This window comes from Amblyomma maculatum, chromosome 5 (genome assembly GCF_055883805.1).
Source record: "Amblyomma maculatum isolate TAMU_Amacu chromosome 5, ASM5588380v1, whole genome shotgun sequence".
NCBI classification, from domain to species: Eukaryota; Metazoa; Arthropoda; class Arachnida; order Ixodida; family Ixodidae; genus Amblyomma; species Amblyomma maculatum.
In genome coordinates this window covers 136,420,208-136,444,627 of record NC_139348.1, presented here as the reverse complement: position 1 = coordinate 136,444,627, position 24,420 = coordinate 136,420,208, and the positions used below count along the sequence as shown (strand labels likewise).

Here is a 24,420-nt window from a genome sequence, read left to right as displayed (position 1 = left end):
TCCGGTACTCGCCTTCCATGACGGCAGAATCCGTTACCTCTGCCAGACACGTCCCCTGAAACCACTTCGACGGAGCTCATGATAACATGATAACATGTCCAGACACGGTGGTGACCGGAAGTGGAATCGCTATGCCGCAGCCGATCACGCCTCGTATAAAAGTGCAACAGTCTCGCGCTGTGTAGCAAACATCATCGTCTTTACCAAGTTAACACTGCAACATACTCTCGCATTTTGCAAAAGTGACGGCGTGGCGTAGAGGAAGCCACTATCGCTGAAGATAGAGACAGCATCCACGCCAGACAGGCTGCCGAGACCATCGAACAGCGAGAATCAGGGGCGTACCACAGATGTTTCCAAGACACGATCAAAGCGATGTTGGCGTACAAGTGATGTGTTCTGTAGCGATCAGTTTATTTCACTAGCTCACGTCACAGCACGCGAGCCCGACTTTCTCTTCTAAATTGGTCTGGTCTCCAGAAACCGTCTAATCGCTAGCAATGAGCTTCGATCGATTCCTAAGACGAATTCTGGGTGCTTTCTTCCCCGATTACAGATAGTATATCTGGAGGATACGTACTCTTTTAATATAAAACCGAATTCAAAAGAAAGCTAATTTCGCGCACATTCATCTAGTTTTTAAGACCTGAACCGAAAACTGCAGCTCCTGCAGCAAACATATTTGTTTTCGTGTTTCCTGCTTATGTAATGCCTGCTTCGCCACAGTTTTTCAGGTTAACCTGTCTAATTCTCTGCAGCAGCATTCTACCTCTCGCTGCTCCAGTCACGATTTACATCCCATTACCCTTCTCACACCACACCCTCCTCCCCCTCATGTGGTCTTCCTCCTCATAGAGAAAGCCTTATTTAAACTCCGCCAGCAATGAAAGCTTTGCCCAAACGAAGGCAACTCTCCCTGTTGAGGTGTTGCTATTGCACTGAGCCTTCCCCTTAGCCCTTTATCATTATTGCTCTGTGTTCGACAAGAACCCCATCTTGCCGCCCTCTCTGCCATCGATCGGTTTAGGTTACTCAAATGAAACACTGGAAACGAAGCTAACTGGCTCAGCCGTACTAACGTCCTAGGATTGAAGCGTTTGCCAAAAATTAAACAGAGCACGAACGGGAGAGAGGGGGGAGGGGTAACTCCACCTTCCGACTCGGAAATCCTGCTTGTTGATCTAAATAAGGATTTCAAGCACGCTGAGCTGTCTGATGCGTTCCGCTGGTTCAGACAATTTCAGCCTCTGTTACGAAAGCACGTGCCATTTTCAGAGTCAACTTTACCACGTCACCCGTTTACCATTTAAATTCAGCTAAAAGGCCTCATCCCCACACGGTGCGCGTTTTCTGTGGAAATGAAAAGTTGCAATAGTAATTTAATCTTCGTTACCTTCAAACGGGTTTCAGCTGCCTTCAAGTAGAGACGGACAATCCGCCGTCTCTTTTATCCCCAAGTACTTTTTTTTTAGAGTAAATGGGTTTCGTATTAGCGATTGCTATCTCTCCCCTGGCCATTTAAAAGCTCTCGTCCTGCGCTTAGGCAAAAGGGAGCACGCGCCGCTAGAAGGGGAGAGTGTGCACTGTGAATGAGGCGTATGTCCTTTTAACGTTTCATGGCTATTTATTGTTTTATTTTTGTTGTTTCTAATTCTTTTTTTTTTTTTTCTAGCTCCTGGCCTGCAAGAGAACAATTTTCCCCAATGCGGTCCGCATTATAGCAATAGGAGTTTGGACCTCTAATCTGCGTGCACTGAGGTCCTTTCTCCTGCATTCTCCCGTATTTGCCTGATCGAACTGTGCAGAAACTCTAAACTGTGGACGTCTTCTTAAGGAGTCTCTCACTGTTCACAAACACCCCGCAAGGTCACTTTGTTTTCAGTACAGCGCATTATTAGTACGTTGTTTTCAGACTGCTATCCCGGCGCCTTGCGAAGGTTCCACGCGCGCACGCTGGTCGCGCCATCTGTTAGTCTGCCGGTGAAGCTTCATAAAAACCGCATGAAGCGGCAGCCTCGTCGTATTCACTGTACGAGGTTGTACTAATGGTTTGTATTCAACGGAAATCTTCAACAGCGGTGACATACCAGTGCGTAGAGAATGAAACTCCTCTGTTTACCTGCAGACAACCTAGAATGTTATTCAGGTGCATTAACGTGCGCAAGGTTCTGCATTAGGGTGAGCCGGGTTTCACCGCAGCGCGTACCCCCTTCCCCCTACCCCCTATACAGCCAAAACGCAGTGCAAAGATGAGAAATGGTTATAAAAGTTATTTAATGTGTTAAAATTGCGGCATACAAAACAAGCTTCGCCATGAATGCAGAATTAAATATGACGCGACGGCGCGCTTCTCATAACAGTTCCTTGAGTTCCCATGCATGCTTTCCGACGGTAAAGATGGCAAGTAGGCCTAAGCAATTCTTTGAATGCAGCATCAAAGGCCCTCGGCTGCCAGAATCGTCAAAAGCGTGCATGGTCATGATGAAAGGCGTGCGCAGCAAGGATGCCAGGATCGGATGCCAGGCGGAGTCAGCTTCGTATATGCGTGAATGACGTCAAGACCGAATCTGACGTCATCGTGACATAAGTTCTTATCACACATGGCCGGGTGTGACGTCACATCCGGTCATGACGTCACTACTTGTCATGGCGTCACAGTCATCACTATCATAATCATTGTCACTATAACTATACCACTATCATTATCGATGCACTATCTACCACTAACTAGCGGCGGTGGTCTCCATGGCAACCGCACCCGCATGACGCTAGGCAAGAACTAAGATACGTTTCTCAAGTACCGGGCGTAGCTCTCAGGAAGATTGACAGCTATACCGTACCTGTAAAAGAAACTATAGGATGGACACTATAAATTATGAGGCAGAGGCGTAATATACATGTGCGTATGTATAAGGACAGGAGCGCCCATGCATGCAAACTCACGTACTTTATCGAGGGTAGCTTCCTGAGAAGGGAGCGCGAAACAATACAGAATAGGGACAACGCAAGTTCTTGTGCCACCGTGTTTACAGCCTCCTCTTCGCCTTTCCTAGATTCGGCGGTCAGTCACGTTGAAAGGATTAAAAAGGTATCGCAATAACGAAAGTAAAAGAAAACAGAAGTCGCTAAAAAATTGGGAACTAGATCTTGAAAATAGAGGAGTAATTGAGTACATGACGGCTTTACGTGCAGAACAAAGCAGATTTACAAGAGAAATGAATAGTAAATGTTGGCTGTAAAAGAAGCAGTAGTAAAAGAAAGTCTTAACAGTGCAAACTTATTTTTCACCTATTTCTGTTTGTTTCTCTCCGTTCCAGGTCCGCCTACAGCATAGCACTGCGTGATTCATCCATCATCAGACATTATCGATCCCTGCCACGGCGGCCGCGTTTCGATGGAGGAGAAACGCCCCGTGTACTGTGCTATATCAGTGCACGTTAAGGACCTCGGGTAGTCGAAATTTCTACAGCCTTCCACTACAGCTTCGCTGTAGCCGAAGTCACTTTGGGACGTTAAACAAAACCGAACCAAACCATCTTCCAAGCTTGCATGGATAACTGCACCGAGGCTATGAGACACGAGACATTACACCTCCACGCCCCCGAGAGTGACCGCTCCGCGGTTTGAAACAAAGGACCGAATGACCAGTTACGAGGAAGTTACTCGACGGACAATGCCGCCTCCTCACCCGGCACTTAGTCGGGAGGAGGCGGTCATCCTATGGTGAATACGAACCAGGTCAGTTCTTGCCCCGGCAGTGCTACAAGTCTTTCACCCAGACATCTACACGAGTGCTGTGTGCAGTGTATATGTGAAGTGGGTCCGGCGGACCAATGGCACATCATGTGGGACTGTGCCAGGTTCCCTGCCGAAGCTACACCCAAGACATACCCGCCCGAACTTCAAAATGCTGTGCAAATTCCCAGTCGAAAAAACTACAGAACTCTGTCAAAAATACGACAAAATATCCTGTAGTTCTGTCGTAACCATCAGACTTTTCTGTAGTTCTGTAGTTTTTCTGTAGTATATTTCTGCTGTCTGTAGTTCTGTAGCACTTTTCTGTTGTAACTACAGAAATATATAATGCTACTACAGAATGTTCTATTGTCACAACAGGTTTCCCGTCAAAAACCGCACAGAAATTCTGTTGTAACATCAGAAAATTTTCTGTAGTTTTTTCCGACTGGGAAAGTACAGACAAGGACAGTCAACTATGGGTCGTCCAGCAGGCCCGGGGTGCGCTCGAAAAGCACAAGCCTCACGGCCTACCACAAACGGGCCGAAATGAGGTAATGCAGAGTAGGGCATAACCCCGGCCAGCGTCACGACGCATTAAACCGTCGTTTGCAGTCATTTCATTAAAGTTATACTTACCATACAATAGAGCTTGAGGCTCCAAACTGGGCGTCAAAACAGTGCTAAGGGTTGCTCCTATAAATTCACTGCACTTAATGGACGGGAGCTTCGGCAAGCGGTGGTTCGGAGCCACTTTATCAAGAGCTCAGTCGGCAGCATATCTGTTTATACGGCAGCTCCTGGGATGTATCCAGATCTTGCACTCTGTCATGCTGAGAAACAGACACCACACAGTGAGAAAATACCATCTTTTATTGCATCTGGCGCCCCAAGCTGACGACCAGTAACTAGAGTAAACACCGTGTATACAAAGCATACACGAGCCCTGTACAGAATAGTGTATATGGCACTTCCAACATAACGAAGGCACGCGGTGGGAGCGGATGGAAGGAAATACAGTTGGAATGAAATTGAAAGTACGTTAAAATTTCAGTTACTGATATCTGGTTAAATAACGAAAGACACAGGTCGTACACTACGCCACTCGATCTGACGTCGCTTCGTAGGAAATTAAAGGCAGGTTAAATATTAATGACAATTAATGTATAATATGTTCATTAGAACGGGAAATATTACACCAGCTTATTGAATGAACGCAAAGCTTCTTAATCTGCTCCCGCTTCGAAACACGCTGGACGCTGTGGCCTGGACCCGTCAATATTATCAGGAAAAGAATGTTTCACGGAGGAACTGTTTCAGCAAAACGCGGTTATCGCAGTAAAGCGATCTAGGAACCTTGGGGAAATATTTAAGGCGCGGTACAGCTTCACACCAAACATTATCGTTATAACAAGAGCATTCTGCTGTTACCTCTCATTGTGAGCAATATCTCGCTACCACAGAATGCAGCACTTTCGTGAACGGAATATGCTACGGTCTCGGAGATTATGAGCTGTAGGCTCCTCGTCCCATATGCTTTGCAAGTGTCTGCCTAGGCGACGTTTCGACCAATGGCGGCTGGCGCAGCAGCAGTCTGCCGAAAGAAACGACCTTTAAACAACAAAGCGGGCGAAGAAGCGTTGAACTCGAGCTCCTAATTTCTAAAACACCGGCTACCGAGAAACAGACATTTGAGCCCCTCAAACGTTGACTCTTCCCGGTGAGCTGACGGTGCCTAAAAAGGCGGGAAAACAGAATTTAGTAAGGGAGGGTGCCGGAAGAGGCATCGTGTAGCATTCGATAAAACAACCAGCGTCTTAAAAATCGCGCCAGTACACCAAACTCAGTTCTTAGGCATCGTTCTGTTAGTAAGAGCACCATATAAAAATATTTGACGCATCACTATAAGCTTCAGGTATACACTCGTACTGTGGTGTTACACCCTGTGTAAGTTTCTCTACTGTCGATCGTTTCCTGTACGAAATAGTGTTAAGGGTTTGATATATGCATAGACTAGGAACTCTGTTACTCGCGTAAGTTGTAAAGGCACCTACGGAACGTCACAAAACACACTGCTCTACAGTACTCTCACTTCAGCGCGCCGCAGTTACCGCACAGTGCCGAAGTCCCGCTGCAAGTTATTCACTATTGCAGGCTGCGCTGCCTGTGTCACATGACTCGCACCACTATGCATCTCTTAACCAAACGTCATTTACACGAGAATAAGAATTAATTGCTCACGAAAACGACACTGTATCTTCTAAATCGCAAGCCCAGTGCAATACCACATGTACCCTGTATAGCCAACCCCTTTTGGACCAACGGTGCGGGTAAAAGAGAAGAAGCACTGCAATTCCTCGGTAGGTATACATCGTGAGAGATACAGAGCAGGGAATCAGAAAATCTAATTTTGGACAGCACCAACTTGAAGAAGGCAGAATGAAGCCTCACTCCGCTGACTGAACAACGTTCTAACAAGATGATAATCTGTTCGTCTAGGCCAATAGCGGACGAGTCCTTTCGTCGCAACGTTTATCAGCGGATTGAGGCTCCCCTCCCGTCTCGCTATAGTGTTTCCTAGAGGCACTCGAAACTCGCTGCTGCATAGTGGCGTTCACATGCGGCCATGTTTAGCTCCTCCGTTCCATATTCAAAACTTGCGCATGTGAGGACACGCAGATTTCTCTGACTATACCCTGGAAAGTTATTAGGCCACATCCAGCGGCGGAGTAATATGGGCCCTGTCGTTCGAATGCTTTTCTCGCGTGCTAAAGTAATGCTCGCCAAAAGCAATATGTCGGAGAGTTACGCCACTGTGCTTCAAGCAACTTCGTGAATGAAGATATGCTGCGGATCTTGCGATGCAACGGATACAAAAAAGAAAGCAAGCCGTGTGCTTTCACTTGGGCTAACGCCGCTCACATGAGCAGTGATGTCATATGCATTCAGTCAGTTTTAAGACAATATGTCTGCAAAGACAGTGTGCCGCCTAAGAAGCAGAGTGAAGATCCCTACGACCCTATAGAAACCTCGTACCAGTGTGTTTGGCTTCCTTTCCGGTCAGCGTGCAGAAACTGAACAAAAAGCAAACTCTTGACAGCCAATCCTACTTCACGCGAGAACTTGACGGGACATAAAAACTGGGACTGACTGGGGCTGGCTGTGGCTGGCTTGACAGACCGCAGATACCAAAGTGAGCAAAAACAAAAGGCAAGAGGCCTAACTGCGTCACACTACACGTGAAAGACAATCAGAAGCAAGGGTAGAGGAAAGGAAACCTGAGGCAAGTCACACTAGAACCTTCGCGGACGGCAAGTCTTTCTGAATACGCCACATACAATCAAAAGACGCGAGGTTTTACATGCATGCTACAAATCAGGTGAAATCAATATGCAATGCTGCTGGAATGTGCACAATTCATAGAAGAAAGAATCACCAGTAGGGAGTTCCATGTGGCAGTTTTTATAAATGAGGGCAAAGGATCACCAAAGATAATCCCCCTTGACATATTTTCCTCACTGTTGCGGAACATGTGACGGGGTTCGTGTGGATATCTCGCCTGGTATTCTACATCTTCCATGGGCTACCCAGAATTAACTTACAAAGTGCAGGGACAGCAAAGACAAAGGTCGCGCGCGCTCATCGCGTGGAAGATGGGCGCGTGCGAGTGCTCACCAAAGGCACACAACAGGGAAGGGAATGTTTGCCCAACCGACACGATGCTCAAAACACTGGGATGTCACCAGACGGCTCGGAAAGACCACAGGGCCTTCTTAGACTCACATGCCAGCAGAAACTCATTACCAAAGCTGTTTGATCATCCCAAACGCGAAACTACCCGCGTTGAGAGCATTTCAAAATAATGCACTCGTACTGGCCTCAAATTTGTGAGACATCCTTCAAATATGTACTTTGGAGCTGAATAACTGTTATAAATCTGCAGGATGGCGCGAGCAGCCACCCACATAGGACTATAAAGTGACGCTTATTCTGCCCTCTAGTGTCTCCAATCTATTGTCGCACGAGATTTGTGGGTTTTTGACCGGAGTTTTGTAGCTAATATATGACCAAACATCTCTGACTCAACCCTTCACTGATATTAGTCGATATGCCATCTAACGAAGAATTACGAGGAAGCACTCTTCTTTCCATCTGCCTCGCAACTATCGACCTCGTTCTGCAACTTCGGCTTCTTGTAAGAGCCGCCCGAGAGCAGCTCGAAGTCTTCGGCGAAGTACATGGTGTCGAGGGCCTTCGCCCAGTCACACTCTCGATGCTTCACCATTGAGTCGCTCGCCTTACGGATACTTCCGTCGTTCAGGTGCCGTCGGAACATGTCGCCCCACTCGCGCTCGTGCTTCTTCACTTCCTCGGGGACAAACTCGACGCTCTTCCACATCCGGTCCTCGGGAGGAGGGGCTAGGCAGCAGACGACACGCACGGCAAAGAACGCATTCGCTCGGGTCATCAAGGTCGAGTGCTGCCTCTGATCGACGACGCGACACCACGGCCAAGTGTACTGGGCTGACGGTTTCCCCGCCCTGCCGGTCTTCTTGCCAGCCAGGGAAGTCTGCTGCTTGAGGAATTCTTCGACACGCTCGCACGACTCTCTCGTCACGTCTGAATTGAGGAACTTAAGGATGGCCGCTGGATTCAGCTTGGTCTTCTCCTCAAGCGCTCGCAGAAGGGACAGAGTTCCAAGACCGGTTCCGATGGTGTGGTTAAGGTACCCTTCCTTGAGGAACCTCATGTCCAGCTCTGGAAACTTGCCTTCACCGGCTTCCCGGAAGTAGAGGTATTGAGAGACAGCCAGGACGCTGATCTGCGTCTGCAGCTGGGAGCCCCTGGTCAGCTGCTCGTGAAGGACTTCCAGGAAACGACGGTTGGGAACCGGAATCACGCCGCGGAAGGAAGCAGAGGGCACGACAACTGACAGGACGCCACCTATTCTGTCACGGAAGTACGATTCAACCTGTGTCCTTGTCTTGAAGGACACGAGAGAAAGAAGCAGGGAGCAGAAGCCAATGATCATTCCAGCTTCGTCGAGGGCTTCGCGGTTTTCCTTGCTTGTTTCTAGAAGCTTCGACAGGTAGATGAGAAATTTGAGCGCGCTAGGAGCGGTGAAGGATGGCTGACGGGTGACGATGCGTTCTCTGGGAGCGCTCCCGGTTTCTAGCAAGCTCCTCCGGAACTTGACACCACCCATTCCCGTCTTCCGGGGCTCAATAAAGCTAGAGGGGCGCCATTTGAAGAAACTGAACTTGTTATGGACAGCCTTATTCGGTGCGTTGTTCTTTGGGCCTCTGCGCATTTCTACGGACGTGTCGTCTCCAGAAATATCGGTAGCAGGTCGGTTCTCTTTCTCGTCACTTTCTGAAGTCGAAACCTTGGAAGCTTTCGTGCCACTCACCTCCGTAGTCATCAATGGCTTCTTCGCGTCATCCATTTTTACTGTTGCTACTTCAGCCGCTGACGTCTTGGACACTTTGTCGACATCTTGGACGTCGCCGGTACTATCTTTCTTGGCGTCCGTCTTCTCCTTCGATGAAATTTCTTTTGAAGGCACTTTCTCTGAGTCATCTTTCATCGCCACTACTCCTTCCTTGATTTCATGTGCGTTTCCAGCAGGCTTCGCTGCCGTGCGTTCCGTTTTTCCCGCTTCACCGTCCTTCGGCGTTGCGTCCTGCTGCTTGCTGGCAACACTGCTATTGTCTTTACTTGCTGCAACGTCTTTGGTGCCCGTCCCAACAGGAGAAGCAGGCTTTAGGGTGGCCTCCCGTGTGTTCGTGGGCTTACTCTTGGAAGGCTGCCTGTGAGTGCCACCTTTGACGATGTTTGTGAATAGAGGTACAGCGGGATTTGAGGGAGATGGCGTTGACACGATGCAGTTCAAGACCAGCGTGTCGAGGGACGCGCCGACACACGCCTCGCCACCGAAGTACTTCACCCACGACTCGTATAGGTAGCGTCTGGTGACATCGTCCGGGAACTCGAACTGCAGTTCCTTGGCCTGTCGCTTGAGTAGATCGTCGGTCCAGGTGCGAAGGCTCTGGGGCAGACGACTCAGAACGTCGGCCTGCTGGGATCGCAGTTCCTTGTAAGCGGCAGACGCCATGACGCTCACGGCTTTGCTGAGGCGGTGTGATTCTGGGGTTGGAAAAGCTTAGCTTGAGACCAGGACACGTGGTGGTAACACCTGCGTCAGAAACCAAATAACAGTGCGTCACTTGATATATTCAAGTTAGAGCGTAATTTTATTGAATTCTTTCTTATAGCAAATCTGGCTGTATTCTTACAATAAATGTGCATGGGACACGCGTATTTCCGAACTACAAACGGTAAAGTGCAGCAACGTCTCGGACCGTAGGAAAGCGTTTTAAGCGACGAGTTTGTCTATAAATACTTCAATTCAATCTAAAAGGTGAGATGCATTCCGGGGGAAATCGCAAAAAAAAAAGCTTTGTTAGTGGCAATTGCTCTTTATAGAAAGAAAATGTGGACGCGTAAAAGTGTGTGTGTGTGTGTGTGTGTGTGTGTGTGTGTGTGTGTGTGTGTGTGTGTGTGTGTGTGTGTGTGTGTGTGTGTGTGTGTGTGTGTGTGTGTGTGTGTGTGTGTGTGTGTGTGTGTGTGTGTGTGTGTGTGTGCGCGTGCGTGTGTGTGTGTGTGTGTGTGTGTGTGTGAGAGAGAGAGAGAGAGAGAGAGAGAGAGAGAAAGAGAGCTTAAAGAGCAATTTTCGCTTAAATGCGTCGTAGAATGCAACCTAAAAAGCAAACAAATGAAGAAATGGCTAATGACTTGCATGTTGTAAATAACTAGGAAAAAGCGAGCTAAAAAAGCATAAGCGAATATGGCATTCCAAGTGCTGTCATATGCATGTAAAAGCAGAGCATTGACCGACTGCTGTGCGTAAATTTTTTTTCCAGCATGGTATTCACTGCATGCATATATACACTGATTATTTACGAAGCAGTCAAGCCGTGTGTGGCTGCGCTGCAGCAGAATGACAACAAAAACAACTTGACACATGTATCTAAAACTGTGGCATCGAAAGACAACACATCAATAACGAAGACCAGCGTGGCGGAAAGTCGCTTCCATCTTCTACATGAGCAACGATGTTGGAAGCTGCTGTTTGTGTTTTTACCACTCCTCAAAAATTTTCTATTTTCCGCTAGATAGCGCATGTAACCTCTGTTCTCGCCGTGAACAAAAAGGAATTATGTGAACAGGATATATCTGTTCTGCAGCTTACATTATATGATCCCTGTTATGACGGCAACAAGCGACTCCGCGTGCAACCCATATATGCGGGCTTCCATGCTTCGTTGTAAACGTTGCCGGTCTTTTGTGACGTCATCAACGTCAGTAAAGGACATTTCGGTTTATAGTGACCTATACAGTCGGATACTACTGAAGCTTGGAGTAGCAGTCACACACAATTCCTCCGTGGCAGAAAGAAGCCCGCTGTTAAAGCTTTCCTGGTAACCTAAATAAAAAGCGAACCATCTCATCAAAGTAAAGCTCAAGAATTTCGATGCCTGATATGTTTCTTATTATCAAATATAAATAAAATTAGGGAGACGCTTAAGCTTGTTCTTAGAGGACCTGTGAAAAGCTATTTACTAAAACTAGAAAACGCACACGAGCAGCTATCCGATCAGTCCTCCCCTCGAAGCAAGACTGTTTAAGCTAGCGTCACTACCATATTTAAAATATCGGCGATTGAAAATGACGCTCCCCCCCCCCCCCCCGCCCCGCTTCCTTTAACCCCGACTCAAAGCGTTCCAGCGGGAAAAAAAAAAAAAAAAAACTAAGAAAACAAGCCTCGACAGCACCCCAGCGAGCTCCATTCCGCTCCCATCCAATGATTGGGCGCGCCCAGCAAGCCCGGTACGTCACATGGGAGATTTGCGCGGGGGAACGAGTCGCTTGCGAGCGGTCGCCAGGAGCAATTTAAAAATATACATATAATTGTTCATTATCGACTCCACGTAAAGCTTTTAAATTTAGCTGTAGAATACTCACAAAGGCCACATCTATGGATTTCTGCTACTAGAATATTGGAGAAAGTACTGTGGCGCCCTCTAAGAGGGGACGCGACGGCGCGGCTCAAGTCTCCACACTATTTTCTCGCGACATCACACGCTGCCGCCGCCGATCACTTTTCGGAGAAACGAGCTGATCGCGTAAAACTAATTTCGTTTCACTCTTCAGCGGAATAATAACTCCGCTGAACAGAGTACCCAAGCAGTTCGTCATTTGTAACAATCCCCCTATCCGCATCATTCCTATCCCTCACGCCCGCCGCTCAAATTTTATGTTCGCTAGAAAAATCATGCCTCTCTTAACGAGAATGTAGCTATACTGTCACAGGCCTACACCTTGGTTGTATGAGACGGGTGTAACTGGGCGGCTGACGACCAACGCGTGCGTCCAAGCTCGTTATCGGATCGTTTTAATCAGCTCTCGTATCGTTCACGCACCCTCACGCGCCGCCGGCCTCTTTTCTGATTGTTCGTGTCTGTTGTGAGAACTTCGCTGTGGAGCACGTCATGATAACCAAATACGCGCCGATCAACCGAAGTACCGTTCGCAAATGTGAACACTGACTTTAGTGCACACTATACCCATGAATAGTTTTGGTTTGGTTTGGTTTAGGGGGTTTAACGTCCCAAAGCAACTCGGGTTATTGAGAGACGCTGTAGTGGAGGGCTTCGGTAATTTCGACCACCTGGGGTTCTTTAACGTGCACTGACATCGCACAGCACACGGGCGCGCTTACTTTTCGCCTCCATCGAAAAGCGACCGCCGCGGCCGGGATTCGATCCCGCATCTTGCACCACCACGGTGGGGTCTCATGAATAGTGGTTGGCTAGGTTCCACAGTACTGCGCGGTATTTCCTACAGATCGACGGGCTTTATGTATATTTCGCGAACGAATTACGACGCTTCCGCTTCATGAAGAGAAACGAATACGTTCAATAGCGACCGTACTGGCACTGCTTGCCTTTTGTTCCACTGCAGACCACATATGTGGGCTTCGCTGTTCAAAGAATGATCAGGAGCAGTGACAGATGCTGTTTCGCAGACAGTGGTTTGTGCAGCTGCTACATGCAGTCCTGAGGTTTCCTACGTGTGTGAAGCGGAAGGAGTTTCAACTCAAATTTCTCATGGTCTCTCGTATTTAGGAGTAACAACCCCTCTACCATACCTCAGCGCGACCCTACGCTTTTCATTGGGTTATCAGCGCCATGCTACTAGTAGACAATTGTGTCACAGGTATCTATTAAAATCGCGCTTACCCGGTTAGCTACGTATCCATCGTCATAAAGACCTCTGTAATTAAGGATACTATTAGTGTCATTTCTACGTTGGAGCGTTATCAGATTCTATTTCAGCAGCGTCTATGTTAAACATAACACAATACATATTCAAATGTCAAATGCGTAATGCATTTGGCAAGCACTCGCAGATTATGACTAGCAGCTTACCGGTATCGCTCAAGAGGAAAGTATACAACAGTTGCATCTTGCCTGTACTCACCTATGGGGCTGAAACGTGGAGGCTAAAGAGAGTTCTACTTAAGTTGAGGACAACCCAGAGGGCTATGGAACGAAAAATGGTAGGGGTAACATTAAGAGATAGAAAGCGTGCAGAGTGGGTCAGAGAAATAACGCATGTTACCGACATTCTAGCGGAAATTAAGAAGAAGAAATGGACATGGGCAGGACATGTAGTACGAAGAGAGGATAACCGATGGTCGCTTAGGGTAACAAACTGGATTCCAAGGGAAGGAAAGCGTAGCAGGGGGCGGCAGAAAGTTAGGTGGGCGGATGAGTTTAAGAAGTTCGCAGGGGTCAAGTGGATGCAGCTAGCGTGTGACCGGGTTAATTGGAGGAATATGGCAGAGGCCTTCGCCGTGCAGTGGGTATAGTCAGGCTGATGATGATGATGAATACATATTCACTGCTCTAAGTACCCGAGTGGCCAAAACATTTGGCCGCTTATTAGTATAGGAAGAGGTGCGCGGGGTAAAATGTCGGCGGGCACCATTTCGATAGAAGCAAGATTCAAAAAGGCCAGAGAATTCGATGTGGCAGGAATTATACCGAAGCCCTGCATCAATGATGATGCCTCCTCATATACAGTTAGGAAGTGTTACATGCCAAATATATAGCACTGTCAAAAGCACCTGTCGTGTGTTGCGATGACGTCAGAACAACATGCAATTACGCAGGAAAACGGCAGCGTTCATTATCCACTAGCTCCTTGAAAGCGATTAAGCAAGACACACAACAAAACGACTCCAAGCTTTGGCGCCATCCCAAAGTGGTAGTTTTGCTAGTGTCGATGTCACCATGCTTCTAGTGTTCCTCTATATGCTCCCAAAACATATACTACTACATGCTTTTACAAAAAAGTGCAATAGTTCTAGATACTGCAAGTCTCGAGACTAGCCTCCACAGTGCACCGCGCGAAGCTATTAGCAAAACGGCCAGATTTCCACAACGCTTTCTGGCCTTATCAATATAACAACTGCTATAGTCGGTGAAAACTACGTGTATTTGCGAAGTGGTAATATACTACCCTCATAAGTGCAAAATAAAAGCTTAATTAGCCGCTCAGCCTTCAAAACTGCTCACGGCTAGCATAAAAAGCAAATATAAAAATTATCCAGTCTTATTTTATGTTACGCGCGAATGCGCCGGCCGGATGAGCGACACGCACAGCTGTCCAACGCCATGCGCTCATGTGATCTGTACTTGTCAATCAAATGGAGAATAAAATGAAACCGAAAATAAAAAAGAGCCCCTCAAAGACTCAGCAGAATTAAAGCTCCCCTGCTTTCAAACGGACGTTTTCATTCGGGATGAACGCGAACAGAATTCCATACCGTAATACGGATAAAACAATGCTAGTCCAGCGGTACTGCGGTGATCGCGCGGGCCACAGAATAAGATAAAATTCTTTTCCCGCGCTTCTCACCAGTCTGTTGATAACAATTAAGAGAACGTTTTCAGTTGCCATTGTCTAAGTGCCACCAGTATTTGCATTATAGTCAGGCCAGTCAGTCGTCCCTGACGCATCGCAAGCGTGATAGAACGGCTCAATCGCTTGTCGCAGTTGCCAGCTGCTGAAGTACTGACAATGTCGTGGCAAGCGCGCATCTGCGAGCAGACGACGAAAAGATGGGCGTGCGCTGACCTACTTTGCTATTTTAGTGAGCTCATCGATGGCCAACGCTGGTTTTATAAAGCACAAGTGCAAGTTTTAGGTAATGAACGATTGTGGTGTCATCTGGCGCACGAAAATAAAACGTAAATTAAAAATGGCGCTCATTCCTTACATTTAAACGTTTTAATGCGCACTCAATAGGATTCGCAGCAAAACCTTTCCGCCGGCCTTGCCATTCGCAAAGTCGTATGTGTTCATCGGAAAGCTCTCACGGTTAGGACAGCGCAGCCAGCAGTAGCAGGTGGTTGCGGCCATTGTTGCGGCGGCAAGGGACCCGCCCACGCGGTGACATCATCCGGAAAGAAGAGTAACATTGGTCCGTCGTACACGAGCAGACGATTTGCCGTACAAGGCAGAGTGGTTGGGCGCGAGCTAAAATTGCGGCATACCGCAAACTTGGCAAACACGTCTCACAGAATCGAGTGCTGTCGTATGGAAGAAACACAAAATAAGCGCGCTAGGTTAAGCACGGATCAACTAACTTCCGAATAAAACTTGAAAACTGGGCTTCAGTGACGTAAGATGCAAGTTAACTCGAAGTATTAATCCCATGGTATGTTTTACAGGAAGGCATGCCGACGTTAGTCGGTGTTTTCGCTCACGTTAATTGCTTCGTGCTTGCTGTCCATGGCACAGGATTGCGAGAGCGCACTCTTTCTCACTTCTCGGTCACTGGCGACAATCGAGTACAAGCTGGAGAACACTGCAGCACTGTTGTTGTACACGAACACTATTGCAAAAGCAAAAAAAGTTTACGTCGGCGGCGGAGTACCGAAAGCTGCGCACTGCCGCACAAGTGGGAGCGGCGACGGCTGCGTTCCTGATAAACGCACAAAACGAAAATATTTTAACGAAGATGGCGCTGCCTGCTTCAGAATTGTGTTTGAAGCCATTTTTAGAAAGACTGAGTTGACGTCTCGTCTCTGCGTTACGTCACTTCAGGCAAATCATAGCGTTGTAAACACATGAGATACAGCCTAAAAACGTATGAAGGTCAGATCACTTCATTCGGTTATCTCTCATTTGGAGCGGAGGCAGCGGCTCAGGCACAGATATTTACCTTGGCTCACTGCTCAAAACTGGAACGCTATTCTACGCGAATTGTATTGAACCCAGTCTAAACGCAGTGTGCTCAAGTATTTTGCTCTCGGCACTTTTACTGAAGCTTTGTCATCTTATGTTTGGCTCCGTTTGGCCCAAATGTTTTGCTTTCGTTTTCTTAGAAAAGACGCCAGGAGGCGCCCTCCTCTGAATACGAAACTGATCGAATGCGATGGGCGAGACAACTGTTTCGCTGTACCGCTAATGGACGCCGTTCGTTTAATGCGATAAGCACCTGTGTTGTGTTCTGGCGACGACCGTTCCGAAACGCGAGAGACACAAGCCACGGAGTTCGCGAAAATGTCGGCGCTTTTGGCCCAGCTAGGGGGGAACCCCTTCAACACGCCCGTGGGCCAAAAGATCGGTAAGCCTCGTTCGCCTTCTTTTTTTTATACTTCACCTCCGAACACAAATCAGCTGGGCTCGCGAAAGTGTTCCGTACGGTTCCCATTTCCTCGCAAACGAGTATCTACGGGGATGTGCGCCGGAGCTCGGGTTGTGCGTGATCGTTCTCGCTGGCGAAAATTGTAATTAGGACCGTGTTACTCGCGCGTGCAGTGTCGTGTACTGTACGATCGTGTGCTCAGCCGCCTATCGGGTTGCGGTGGGGAGCTTCTCCACTCATTTGGCGTCGCTTGTTTTTCTTTCGTTTCCTTTCTTTTTTTTTTTTTTTTTTTTCGTCTCGACAGGAAACGATGAGCCATTTCGCTGCATTCGGAATGAGTCGGTCGCTCGCCCGGCCGAGACTGCGAATGCAGTGTCGCGCGACCGACTGAGCTTTCCGTTCTACGGGATGTCGTCGCGACGCGCGTTATCGGCGACTTGTTGACGGTCATCGTCTCTTGTCACAGCGCGGGCATTCTTTTCATCAAGCGTCGAGCGCCCGGTAACACGGATGGGCAGAGCGATTGTTTTCGCTTACGGGAAGTGCTGCGGCCGACTCGGCCTAAACAACAACGTGGGCCGGCGTAGGTGCCGTACTTACCCGCGTGAGCGTCGGGACAACAACGGTACCTGAGCGCCAGCTGAAAGCGAGTACGAAGGCGGTAGCGTTCCTGTACTCGCGCGCTTTTGTTTGACCCATACTGAGAGGCTCGTCTGACGTGTCTATATTTAGAATATGTGTGCCTCTGTTCTTTTGTAAGGAGAAGACGGTACTACGCGCATCAATGTGGCACCTTGACAAGGCGGTCCTAGCCGACGGTAGAGCGCTACGCGTGCCGTAGTGGCTTGGTGGCCACTAGTTCCGCGTCGTCGATAGTCGGGCAGTGACTTCCTTGAATGCTGTCGGCTTCGTTGTTGGGGTTTAGCCGGTTTCGCGCTGTGGAGCGTTTTGGGCGTCGCGGTGCGTTGCCCGCGCTTGACTCATTTGGCGAAGTCGCACATGACTCATTTGGCGGCAGTGTAGGCGTGCTGCGGGCCTGCGGCAGGGCTGGCAATCGTCACTTGTTCGCTTAATAACCTGGGTGTGGCCTTACAATTCGGCGTAATCAGACGGAAGCGGTAAAAGATGAGGAGGAGATCACTCGCAGACGACTGCGGCAGTTTTAGTTAAAGTCAGCCGTACGAACGTGCAGAGCACCGCCAATAACCGTGACTGCGCGAAAATGACTATGATCGTGTTCTACTCACTCTGCGCAGTGAACCTTTGAGCAGTGACGTGGAAAAGCGAGAACTCTCCAGTGCTATAAAACTTCCCATCGATTTCCACCTTTTTTTTTTTTTTTTTTTTTCGTGCGTAAGAGAACAATTTGAATGGGCGTCCTTCGCCAGCATTTTGGGTGATGCAGACAATGGATACTCCATCAAAGCATTCGTGTTTAATGATGTTGAGGTACTTGTTTACATTGTGGGCTTTGGTGTTTGTTTCATGTGTGCTTTGACACCATGAAATTCTTACGCATACTGCTGCCACTCCCACTAGACTCTGCAGTGCTGAAAATTTCCGAGAGCACTGTGGATCCACACTGCAGAATGCGAAAGTCTGAGCGTTGCTGTTGCACAGGTTGCATCACATTTGTTCTAATTAGCACTAATTTGCACAGTCATCACCACCACCACCCCCACTTTCATAATTGCCATTATCACTAATTTGCAGCGTCATTGTCATCGCTACTATAATCCTCAAGGTAGACAAGCAGAAGTATAATATGCTTCTCACGATCCCGGGCGGGGCGTAGTTGGTTAAAGCGCTTGGCTAGGGATCCGAGGGATAGAGGTTCAATTCCCGGTGAAGATACAATTTTTCTTCTTCTGATGACATCATTTGATTGACAGCTATAGGGTGACCAGCCGGGCGCCGACAGTATGAGTCATTAAAGGGTTCTGCTTTAAGCGTTCAGTTAAATTATAACACGAATTAATGGAAACTATGGGGGGGTGGAGTGAATGGCACTTTTCCCAAGCAATGAGTATGCATAGTGTAGTTCCACTGCCTCATTAAATGCTAACAGTGTGGCTCAATTTGCTACCACATCGAATACAAACCAAATAGTGATAGAACCGAATAAAATATGAAAAATGGGCTTTGATCCGGATTGCCAGCAGCTGTATTTCGATGGAGGCGATAAGGAAGCAGCAATGAGATCCCCAGGTGGTCCAAATTACTCCATAGTCCTCCACTACTGCACCCCTTTCTCCCTTTCCGCTTTCACTCCCACCTTCCTATGGTGGGGCACAGGTGTCCACAGAACAGCGCCTTTCCTTTCCTGTGAACCAATTATCTCCCCTGTAATGAGAAAAGAGAATAAACAAAAGCTACACCTCACAACATGAAACAGTTGACAGTCATATGTCTATGACCTGTGGAGTTGGGAATTTGATGAACTTGCATGAGCTCTGTTCCATCATCCAACCTTAGTGGCCACCCAGTAGCATTATTAACACAATCACATATAATCACATATATGGACCGCAGAGCAGTGCTGAGCCATTCATTCCACACATACTGATTGCTGTTTGATAGCACGTGGCTCGGTTGCGGCCTTGTTTTCAAACAGCCCTGGAAGGAAACCGATGCCGAGCGTTATTCGAACCAAGCGCCAATATTTGAAAGATTTAGAACATATTCTATTCATTTCGAATAATTTTTACAGTATACTATTTGATTTGTTTGAATAATGGAATAGGAGGATATTCAATTTGTTGTTTGAAATTTTCAAATGTTTTCTTGCGTCTAGAAACTACAGGCTTCATGACAGTCTGGCAGTAGTGACATATTAGGGATAGAGGAGGGCTCCTCCCACCCTATTTACTCTTGGGAAAATGAAAAATTGTTTTTTTCAACAGTGAATGTCTCGGGAAGGCGTAGTGCATAAAAGACGCCCCACCTCAAACTTCTCCTTCAGGAGTCACCCACAAATCTGCCCCTGCAGCTTGGCTTCTTTTTGTTGCCCAGTCATATTTTGCACCACAGAAGTTAATCAGTGTCCATGATTGTAAATAAGCCAAGAACTTTTATCCGGTGCTGGTGATGCATTTTTATGCATGCCATTAATGCAATCTTCCACAGCTACATTCTTTTCTTTAAGTATTGGGGCAAATTGATTGCTCCACATTCTTTGTAGTGGTTTCCAAGCACATTTTGTAGGCAATAACGCTTTGTTAGGTTGAGTTTCCGCAAAAAGAAATCTTGGGTAAGGTGAATGCCGTTAACCAAAGCCCATTTGTCACTATCATAATTTTGCTAGGTATGAACAACAAGCAATAACTGTTATAACTAGCAGAAGCATTGGGATCACATTTCTGCCACTGAGGCATCGTAAAGCGAGGCACAAGGTTGCCGCGTTCGCTGCCACCTGTCACCCCACACCTTTTGCCACATCCCCAGTCTATCCCACTTCCTCCTTAGTATATGTTCTCTCGACGCATGTGAGCTGGAAAACATGTGGACTCACCTGAATGCACAGACACAGATCATTTAACAAAATTCACCAAATGCTGACCTTAAACACCTGTGTGCTTGTTCGAGTTGGAGCTTGAAAAGGTTGTTGTGTGTGTTTCATTTAGGAGCAGTAACAAGCCTTTGTTAGGCAGCATCCGCTATCTTTCAGACCTGGCACAGATAGCTCAAGTGGCCATGAGTCACCTTTCATTGTTGATGACTGAAGCAGATTGAACTGAATGCTCTGAACTCCTGTGTCACATATTTTTATATGACTGTTACTCTTCTTTGCATGAAATGGCAGAGAAGTGTTACTGATTTCTTGGTTGACATAATAAAAGCAAAATTTAAATTTTATTTCATTTTGTTTAATTTGACTAAGTTATTTTACAGCTCTAAGTGGTTGAAATGGATTCGGATCCTTCATACTGAGGCCGACAGCCATACTTTTGGCATGAAAGAATCACTTACTAGTATAGCAAAGCCGAAACTTCTTTGACCACTACCTGTTGTTCCCATTCGTGCACATTATTGTAATTCAGAATCATGCATTTTGTCTTAAGATGCCAAGTAGCAGATGTCTGCGTGCCTTATCGTATAAAAAATATGGAAAAAGTCCAAAAAGTGTGAAAGTATACAGACAGTGTTTTTCCCCTTTTTGTCTTGTTCACACCTGTGTGCATTTACTATTCAGTTTGCTAAGCATGCACCAACATACTTCGGTATGTGCCTCTAACCTCTTGCATAGGTGGTGTCTCGTTAGCTGTAAGCTTATCTCATGCTGACATTGTGAGGATCCATCATCATCCCAATGCTGGTAATGATAACAGGAAGAATCCGATCCCTAGCATGGATTCTGTTTTGTGAAGCGCTTTGCTCACTTGTGTGGCTTATTAGTTGTCATTACCGTTATTTTCATGATTGGTAGTAGTGGTGGTGGTGATGTTTGATGTTTTCACTTGTGGCCTGTCATTGCAGAGCAAGCTACAGATGCTTCGCTGGCCTCTGAAAACTGGGCGCTTAACATGGAAATTTGCGATATTGTCAACGACACTGACGAAGGGTAATTCTTTTCGCCCGTTAGCTCGTTCATGTTTGGCATGGATTATGTTGTTTCAAAATCCAGCTTAAAACTTGTTTATTGTTATTTGAACCTATGACTTTCTCTCCCAAAACTTGTTACGTGTTCTTTGGTCAGTGTAGAAATTTTGCTTGACCGCTGTTTGTCTTATTTATTCACTTAAAATACTGCTCATGCCAGTAAGAGAGAAAGCGTTTACCTGAACACTAATCGGGAAATTAAGTAGAAGAAACAGAAGGGAATACAAAATAAAATGAAGTGTGGAAGAAATGTGCATACCACAAAATGTATAGAATAGCCAATTCTTCAGTACACACGAAGTGGACTGCAAAAATTTTGCACAAGAATCTGAGAAGCAGATTTTCTTGTTGCAAGACGTGACCTCAAAAAAAGACAAGCTATGTCTCTGGCTCATTTTTATGCATCAATTTCCACTTGAAAGTTGTGCTTGGCAAGCGAGTAATATGCAGTATATTTCATCTTGTAGTTGTCCAAGTTCTTACTTAAGTATTGAGGTATTGAGATAATGCAAAAAAAAAAAAAAGTGGAACCGTCACAAAATCCATAAAGGGTTGCAATATACTATCTGCCTCCTTTTGCATGCACAATTTAGAGGCTTGGCTTACTCTACCTATTGACGTATAGTTAAAAGGCGTTATAGATATGGTAGTGAACTGTGTTAGTATTTTGTTTTATCTTTTATGGGCAAAAAGCCATTTTTGCAGATGGTCGTAGAACAGGGCCTTCAACGCACCCTTACATGTTCTTTTTTGTTGTTGTTGTTAATTTGTTAATTTAGTGTACAAAAGGCAACCAGGAAACAAATCATTCATGTGACTAGTACAGTGCTTGAAGTTACTGAAAGTGGGATAGTCAGAATGAGTCTTCGTTTTTGTTTTGTTTTTTCCTCTCTGTTCTTACTGCTTGTACAGACCAAAAGATGCGATACGTGCGATTCGCAAGAGGCTGCTACAGAACGCGGGCAAGAATTACACCGTGGTCATGTACACCCTCACTGTGAGTATTCTCAGGCACTTGACTTATCTCTACTTATCACTATAAAAATAACCTAGCACGATGTTGCTTGTCGGTGACAATCTGCGTCGACTGCTTGCTGCTTGATGGTTATGATAATGATGTACTGCAGAAGAACAGATTAGTAGAGCTGAATTGTTCTGATGGCTGTGGAATTGTGAAACTGTGTTTTATACTCTGCTTTAGTACTTGGTGCGTAAAGAAGCTAGGAGCCGATCAAGGCAAGTTGACAACCTCCCATCATAGCACCTTTTGTAGCGAGTGGTGCTGCTTCAACATATATACGGAATCAGCATTTTTCCCTCTTTATAAAAAAATATATATATATATATATATCAGACTGTGCTTAAGTCTGCTTAAGAGCGGAAGTGACGAAAGCCACTTTTAGAGGATTGTTTTCACTTACTGCATCGTCATTGTCATCGCTGCTACGGTCATTATTATTATCACTATACGCAGCATCGTTATCATCGCTACTATCATCATTATCATTTTCATCGCTGCTATCAACCTCACGCTAAACAAGGAGAATTGCAATCATTTTCTCATGAGCTTGGCGTGGAGGAGTTGTTAGTGCGCTCAGCTGGGAATTCGAGGGATATTGGTTCGATTCCCGGTGGTGATGGACTTCTTGTTTCTTTGGAAAGGCTTAAAAAGAATCTGATCGTCATATGACGCAGCGCCAAACTGCAAATGAGGCGTCCACTACAGCTTAGGTTGTTGCAAATGAACATTGTTCGCGAAAGAACAGTTGTCCGCGCGGGGGATGCTTGGACTACCGCCCCCGCTCTATCGGACACTCGGGCAGTCTAATTTATGACCTCCTGGCCCCTTCGAGGAGGACGCCGCTAGACACCCTGGACGGTGCTAGACGCTCAAAGTTCCTGGAAAGCCTCGCTCGACGCCGGAGCCTCAAGTCGAGAGAAAAGAGGGGCTTCAGGGCGAGGACGGGGGGAGCGGAGACGAGGAAGGCGTCAGTGGGACTCAGTGGCAAACAGTCGCTAAACGAGCTTTGAGTGAAACAGACGTGTTTGAAAGTGCTCCCTTTTTGATTAACCAGTAAATTCAGTTGTTGTTTGTTCATTAGTTTGCTTTTCTTCCTAAACTACAGCATATTAATGAAACTATTAGATAAAACATAGGTCATGGCCGCTGTGGTGGTCCCGGCAAGTTTCACTCTTTGTGCGGCCTCATAATTTAAATCTAGGCGGTTGCAAAGACATTCATGACAAGATGAACCTTTTGTAGTAGCAGTTGCATTAGACAGATTTTTAACTAGCATACAGCAGCATTAATAATATTTTTTGCTACTTTTTAAATTTTAACTTTGACTGTGCTGCATGGGAAAGCTTTAGCTTGCTAGATCACAAGTTTCCGTTTCTAATGGTGCCACCATCCCCGCTATGTATTAGTCTGTGAAAAAAACGCAAAAATGTGTCCTGGCAATGCTTTGATTTATTGCTCAGGAAGATATGCCACTCGATTGAAAATTCAATAGAGTTCAAAGCTCTGCCAAGTAGTGTGGACAGGGGGGAATGGCATGAAAGTAAAGCACTTGTTCGTCCATCTTTTCTTATGTTTGTTCAGTTTTATGTCGTTTCTTTCTGGTTAACACGCTATTGTGGCTCAGTGCAGTTTGACACATTCTTTGCTTCTTGAGAATTCGTAAGATCATTATCTTATCTTTTTCCTCATCGAAGTCCGGTAGCTTGTGACCCATGTCTGGCGCTGTCCTGGGCCCGATATCCTCGCTTCAGCCTCGTCGCCACTGTTGGAAAGGCGCAGTCAATGGGAACGCCACTGTTGGAAAGGCGTAGTCAATGGGAACGCCGCTCCCGAGTGATGCATCTGACAGCGTAGCCAGGCCAAAAGAACGACGGTTTATTTCCAGATCAAGGGGTATTATATAGTCAGAGGGGTTAGGGGAAAGAAGGAAAGAAAGAATGAAAAGGTTGGTGCCGTTGCCGGTTCATAGATGGCGATAGCATCTACTGGGCATTGACCGTGCTGGGCAGATGAATCAATGGCCCACGCCTGTTTTCAGACAGTAGAAGTTGTTGAAACATTAAACTAAAGATATGTAGTTATGAGGGAATTCCCATTTGCACTGTTTTATTCATCTCTTCTTTGTGGTGTGTGCTCGTATCAGAGCTATGTGTCATTGTTGAAGTTCTTTGTGGAAGTCAGCCTATCTAGTGCACTCTTATCTGATTACGTAACTGGCAGAAAATATTTCCTGTTACGTCGCATTGGGAATTCTATTATGAGTGCATTGTTACTTTTTGAAGGCTGTCCTAATTGGACACCATGCGTTCTTCCCTAGAGGCCATTCTTGCTTTCTAGCCATTAT

The 24,420-nt window shown here is 46.6% G+C and overlaps 2 protein-coding genes across 6 annotated transcripts in view; one reads left to right on the top strand and one right to left on the bottom strand.

Annotated features, from left to right (window-relative positions):
• Positions 1–4,590: 4,590 nt before the first annotated feature.
• On the bottom strand, positions 4,591–15,802 carry LOC146189675 (uncharacterized). Of its 3 annotated transcripts, none has more exons than XM_084604446.1 (2): positions 15,573–15,802; positions 4,591–9,931 (listed from the first exon to the last, which is right to left on the bottom strand). In XM_084604446.1, the coding sequence occupies exon 2, from the start codon at positions 9,848–9,850 to the stop codon at positions 7,862–7,864; it is 1,989 nt and encodes a 662-aa protein (XP_084460572.1). In that variant the 5' UTR covers positions 9,851–9,931; positions 15,573–15,802; the 3' UTR covers positions 4,591–7,861. The 3 variants fall into 3 exon arrangements, with proteins under 3 accessions (XP_084460572.1, XP_084460573.1, XP_084460574.1); XM_084604447.1 differs by lacking the exon at positions 15,573–15,802 and adding an exon at positions 15,453–15,539; XM_084604448.1 differs by lacking the exon at positions 15,573–15,802 and adding an exon at positions 14,722–14,975.
• Positions 15,803–16,223: 421 nt separating this feature from the next.
• Positions 16,224–24,420, top strand: part of LOC146189674 (TOM1-like protein 2) — a 32,382-nt gene continuing 24,185 nt past the window's right edge. For 2 of the 3 annotated variants that reach the window (XM_084604444.1, XM_084604443.1), the window contains exons 1-3: positions 16,225–16,435; positions 20,933–21,017; positions 21,968–22,052. In XM_084604444.1, the coding sequence (XP_084460570.1) occupies positions 16,372–16,435; positions 20,933–21,017; positions 21,968–22,052 (234 nt within the window). In that variant the 5' untranslated portion in view covers positions 16,225–16,371. Of the gene's footprint in view, positions 16,436–20,932; positions 21,018–21,967; positions 22,053–24,420 lie in introns of all 3 variants that reach the window. The other variant, XM_084604445.1, reaches the window with a different exon arrangement.